This window comes from Pelobates fuscus, chromosome 5 (genome assembly GCF_036172605.1).
Source record: "Pelobates fuscus isolate aPelFus1 chromosome 5, aPelFus1.pri, whole genome shotgun sequence".
In the NCBI taxonomy this organism is placed as follows: Eukaryota; Metazoa; Chordata; class Amphibia; order Anura; family Pelobatidae; genus Pelobates; species Pelobates fuscus.
In genome coordinates, this window is record NC_086321.1 from 115,118,711 (window position 1) to 115,125,321 (window position 6,611).

The 6,611-nt window shown below is 32.0% G+C and overlaps 1 protein-coding gene across 1 annotated transcript in view; it reads left to right on the top strand.

Annotated features, from left to right (window-relative positions):
- Positions 1-4,647, top strand: part of CHSY3 (chondroitin sulfate synthase 3) — a 349,778-nt gene extending 345,131 nt beyond the window's left edge. Inside the window, exon 3 of the mRNA XM_063456953.1 lies at positions 2,665-4,647. Coding sequence (XP_063313023.1) covers positions 2,665-4,227 — 1,563 coding nt within the window. The 3' untranslated portion in view covers positions 4,228-4,647. The remainder of the gene's footprint in view (positions 1-2,664) is intronic.
- The last annotated feature ends 1,964 nt before the right edge of the window (positions 4,648-6,611 follow it).

A 6,611-nucleotide genomic window follows, 5' to 3' on the forward strand; every position in this document is an offset into this window, starting at 1 on the left:
TAGTTTTACTCTTAGTGGTAGGAATGGTATGCAGATTACTTAAAGAATCATGAATAATATATTTATATAGGTCACATACGTTTGTTTATCACTGAACTTTTTGCAGTTTGACGATCAGTCTCTTGCCATTCACCTACGTTACTCATTATCATAAATGCAACGCTCTTTGATTGTGTGTGCAATATTTCAATATTTCCTTTGAAATTATTATTATTTTTACACACTTGTGCACACTATTGTTGATTGTTCAATACTCATGTTTGTGATTATGAGAGAATGCTTTTTGAAGTATATTTTTTGTCATAAACATTTTTTTTTTTAAAAAAAAACTTTAATTACAAGAATTTAAACTAACCTAGCAACTCAGCACTACACCTGTTTGGATTGTACAGTAGAACAAAACTGTTCAACCTAGCGTTATTCATAAAATGGCATTGCATTGTGGGAAATAGATTGACACAGAAAAAAAAATGACATATTAAAGAGTTAGAATAAGGCAGAGGCTGCAATAAAATGACAGAAAAAAAACAAGAATAGGATTTACTTTGCATTACCGGGATGTCATATATATGAAGTTACTTAGTCCTTATTCTATTTTTACAAAAAACGAGAAATTTTAACAAATAGCGAAATATGTTGGATAACATTTAGTAATGTTTTTATTGGCGAAAAGAGATTCTGTGGTTGTTTACTGGAATCTTTAGCATTTTTTTTTACAGATAACAACTGACATTTTAATTGGCAATATACCATCAAGTTCATAAAAACTGGGTCTTATGTGATCTGTGTCAAATGCTAGCAAAAGATGCTTGGTATAAACTCGAAGGCATTAAAATGGCTCAGTAAATGTATAAAATACATAAAAAGCTGTCTGTAAAGAAAATAATACTTTTTTCCCCATATCTGGAATTCATAGTATCACCTTTGTGTTTATTGCATTTCCCACTTCACGAGAATTACTTTAGTTTACCTCCTCTGAGCCATCTCTATTTTCTAACGACATCAACTACTGTATTTCGTACACAGCAGAACAATTTTGCAAGTCTTACGGTAATGTAGCGGATTTTAAGTAGTGAATGCTTTGAAGCTGCATGTGCTGTAAATTTGTGGAAGTAAGTTTTCTTCCCAAGGGTAAGATTTACAACATTAAATAAGAATAAATATTCTCACAATGCTTTAAATCTATGGAGCGTGACATTATTTTTATATACAATCTGGGATATGATCTGCTTTGTTAGTGCACACATAACACGGATCCACATTGCCAGATTGTTTAGTGCACATCTGGTTAGTTTATATAGTGACAGGTATGTACCCATTTGCTATAAGATTTGTGCCAGCATTTCCATTAGAATTCTTTATAAGTTCTTATTATTATGTAACAAAAGAAGTTGATATAAATAACCCAATAATGGAAACCGTTTTCACAGAACAACAAATCAATTTTACCCTTTTAGCTACTAGACTGAACGAAAGGATACTAATATGCAAACGGCACACTCTACACACTCTAACACTTTAATATATTTCCACTCTATATATGCATTTATACTACCCTTATTTATTTATATTCTTCTTTGTCTTCTTCTTCTCATCAATAGTATAATTTTATTTAATGGACAATCTCATACAAATTAGGGGTAAGGACATTCATTTTCTTGCTTTGGGTTTTATTTTGCTCCTATTTAGGGACATTAAGGGACATGGACATGACATGGCATTAGATAGACCCAAAGTTGTTTGGCTATGTGAGATACATATATCAGTAGAAAAGGGCGTACTCACAGGTCTTCAAGGAAGGGATTTATTCAAATTTGTGAATTACATTCAATAGTGTAAACGATCAACATTTCAACCTGTTCAGGACTTGTATATAAAAGTGCCAAGCTTTTGTGTATATATATATATATATATATATATATATATATATATATATATACATACAAACTAAGCGTGCACTCCTTGATAATTACGGCGGATGCCCAGTGCTGGTCAGGCAAAAAAGTACACAAATCCAAAGAAAGACGGCACTCCAAGACCTATCGAAAATGTAAAACTTAACTTTTAATTCATAGTATAAAAAACAGATCGACATTTCACCTCTCACCTGGAGTTTTCATCAAAAATTTAAAAAAGTATATATATATATATATATATATATATATATATATATATATATAGAAAAAATAGGAAAAATACACATACATACATACATAAATCAAATGTATAATTAACAAATGCCATTTCTAAAGAAAAAAAACAAAACTGTATTTAGGATATTTTGGATTAAGACAGTTTTAATAATGCAAAAACAAGTCATATCATAACATAGCAGGACAGCTGATAAAATCAGCAGTGTATTCAAGTATTGTATTTTAAGAATGTTAATAATCGTACATTTGATAAAACTGAAAAATTATTGAATTGCTTGTATTATGATTATAATATATAGGATGTGTTTAAATAAGTATAGTCAGATCTGTGCATTTGATTAGTGTATCATACACATCTCATTAGTTGCTTTATTCTAGTAAGTTGTTAACTTATTATTAATATTGATTGACAATAATATCTAGTTTGAGCTTGTTTTAAGATATCCAGACAATTATGTTTACTGGTTATCATTTATAGTTTTTAATTCCGTTAATTTTTTCTTTTTCTTAGATGCAGCAATTGTTTCATGAAAATTATGAACACAACAGGAAAGGATATATACAAGATCTGCATAACAGCAAAATTCATACAGCTATAACATTACACCCTAACAAAAGACCAGCATATCAGTACCGTCTGCATAATTATATACTGAGTCGGAAAATTTCTGAATTACGGTATCACACAATTCAGCTTCACAGAGAACGTGTTCTGATGAGCAAGTTGAGTAACACTGAGATAAGCAAAGAAGATCAACAACTCGGTATGGTGCCATCTTTCAACAGATTTCAGCCACGGGAACGAAATGAAGTAATTGAATGGGATTTTCTAACTGGAAAACATATTTATTCTATGTCTGCAAATGCTCCTCCATGTCAGAGTCTCAACAACCTTCTAAAGGCTTCCTTAGATGACACTGTGATGCAAGTAATGGAAATGGTCAATGAAAATTCCAAATCCAGAGGAAGACTGATTGATTTTAAAGAAATCCAGTATGGGTACCGCCGAATTCATCCTATGTATGGAGTAGAGTATATATTAGATTTGTTGCTTTTGTACAAAAGGCATAAGGGAAGAAAACTCACTGTGCCCGTTAGACGACATGCCTACCTTCAGCAGTCATTTAGTAAGCCTTTTATCAAAGAAGAAGAAGAACTGGATGTGCAAAGCTTTTTGCAAAGTATAAATAATGATGCCCAATCTTTTTCTTTTTTTTCCAATTCACTAAAAATGTTTTCGTCGATACATGTCACTAAGGAAATGAAAGAAAACAATGACAAAAAGATACATTTTCTCGTCCCTCTGACTGGAAGGTATGACATTTTTACAAGATTCATGGAAAACTTTGAAAAGATCTGTTTGATTCCAAAGCAAAATATAAAGCTGGTTGTTATCCTATCTGTTTCTGATCCAGGTGCTGATTCAGATAAGCACATTGAGTTAATGACAGCCTACCAAAATAAATATCCACAAGCTGAAATGAATATAATAACCATATCTGGACAATTTTCCAGAGGGTTGAGTCTCGATAAAGGCTCTTCTCAATTTGATAATGACACATTACTGCTCTTTTGCGATGTTGACCTAATGTTCACATCAGACTTTCTTCAAAGGTGTAGAGATAATACTATACAAGGACAACAAGTCTACTATCCAATTGTATTCAGCCAGTATGATCCAAAAGTAACATATGGAGAAAACCCTCCCACAGACAACAACTTCATTTTCACAAAGAAAACTGGGTTTTGGAGAGACTACGGATTTGGAATCACTTGTGTTTATAAAAGTGATCTCCTAAATATAGGTGGCTTTGATACCTCTATCCAAGGTTGGGGATTAGAAGACGTAGACCTATTTACTAAAGTATTATCATCGGGTCTTAAAGCTTTTCGGAGTCAAGAAACTGGGGTAGTCCATGTTTTTCATCCAGTGCAATGTGACCCAAATTTAAATCCTAAGCAATACAAGATGTGCTTAGGTTCCAAAGCTAGTACATTTGCATCTGCTGCTCAGTTAGCTGAAATATGGTTAGAGAAACATTTAGGTGGTGAATATAACCGAACTCACTCCTGACATGTCAATTCATCCTGCCTTCAAGGGGACATTCCCTCATATTTTAATTTTGCTATTGTTCATAAACTCTATGTCTTCCAAAGGATATTTGTTGATCAAAAAGACAAAACGCAATCTACTAGTTACTGGTATTTTTGTTTCCTACTGAGGTTGGGATTGATGTTTCACATTTCTCTATTTGGATATTACAAATACATGATTTTTTTTTTTTTTTTTTAGGAGCACATTTTTGAATTCCCAACCCAATAAATCTATTTTAAGGGTGGTAGGATGCAACATTAGTCATTATCATATTTGCTAGTGACACAGAATCAGTATTTACTGGCGAAGGTACCACAAAAGTGCATTATGCTTCCCTTGGGGAAGAGACTTGAATTTTTTTATTTATATGAAGACTTAAATAAATATATATATATATATACACACACAACTACTTTTCTTCATCTTTAGGATTTTTAAAGTTAAAAATAAATAACTATGATTGTATCTTTATTTTTTAAAACTAAATTAGAGATGTTCTTTTCATGAGCAACAGGTACTGGCTACCAAGTTCCTAATGACTTATTTTACGTCTAATTCACAGTGTTTGCTCTTAATGCAGATGAACTTTGGCAACACAATTATATCAAAATGTAGGGTACTGTACATCCTAGAAGCTTTTTATGAATCATTGTCATTAATTTGCTGGCAAGAAGATGAACTACATGAACATTACAACATTACTATTTATAAGAACAAGCAGTTATAACAATTCCAACTTTTTTTCTCTAAAATATGCAAAAAATGACCACAGCTGTATTTCCATTCATTAGCCCATATTTTGTGAGAGTTAATCTATGTTTACAGTTAGAATCAAAGAAAACTGATTTATACTTTAAAAAAGTAATCTTGAAATTCTTTAGAAAATATATCTACACGATTGCAGGATTTAACACTAACAAAGTGAATATAAACACAAATTTAAGGCCAAAATACCTGACATGGAAGCATAACTGACTTACATCATTTTTCTAGATCATCTATTTTGGCATTAAATTTGAAATTTACTTTGAATTCCCATCAATTCTCGCTTTAGTGAATAATTCTGATAATCATAATTCAAAGTAATGAGTTTTGTATAACAAAGCAGCAATGAAGCAGATTAGTTACCAAAATTGTGTAATAATATGCTGGTGAGACATTGGAAGGTGAATATAATTTATGCCACCAAATAAGTCTGAAGATTGTCATAATCGTTCCAGACTAAAAATCACAATATTGACCTGATTTCATATTTTACTTTAATGAATCTATAATTATGTTAGCAAACTGATTATTTTGTTTAAATGCATTTCACATTTCAAACTACACCAGTTAATCTAGTGAATATCGTTCTCTCCTCTGTTGACTTTAATTCAACCAATATGTCAATACCATCACTGTGATATTACATGTAATATATATATTGTTTAATAATTCCCTTTGCCAAAAAAGTATATGTGGATGAGATGGAGAAGGTAGAACCAAGGGAGATCCTCAAATTTGGATAAGTATAAAATTAGACAAAAACAGTAGAACAACTATATAGTGTAGAAGCTTGGATACTGGTCGGGGAGACAGGAAGGAAGCACACTTTCAGTAATCTCTATTTTTGTACGCCTTTGTGGTATGATCTGCGCCTGAGGATGTAGCGGGTATCTCTTGCTTTAAAGAATGACGTTCTGGAAATTTTGAAATATAAACAAGAAACATACCAATATGGTGTAGTATATTTGATGTCACAAATGTGGGAGGTATTGTATATAAATATACATTCACATGTTATTGAGCCCAAGGATTACTTCTAGTAAATGGCGTGAAGGTAAATCCCCACCCCTGGATATGCAGGTTACAGGATCCTCACTGTGATGATTTATAAATGAAAACAGAAATAAAATATACTGCACACTGTAAATGAAAGAAGGGGGTAAAATAACTGAAAGATTACTCACAAGTGGGGAGAAAAAAAAACAGATAAGCAATCCTCAACACATATGGTAGTACCATACCGCCAAGGCCCATCAAGGAATTTGATGTCCAGTAATCAGGAACAGAACAGGATGCTCCAGGAATATAAAAATGCACTTATTAATTAGAAATGTATACAAGTACATAAAACACAATAAAATATAACACTAATGTGTTTCATTATATAAAATCGGCTTTATCAAAGTGAACATATATGCAAAAGTGGGGATTGTACCGCTTCCCACGATTTACTAAGAGCCATCCTTGGGCTCCATAAAATGTGAGTGCGTAATTATATACAATATCTACCACATTTGTGACTCCAAATATACAACATCATATTGATATCCTTCTTGTATGTATTTCATAATATGTGGATTGTCCCTCATTGGAGCAAA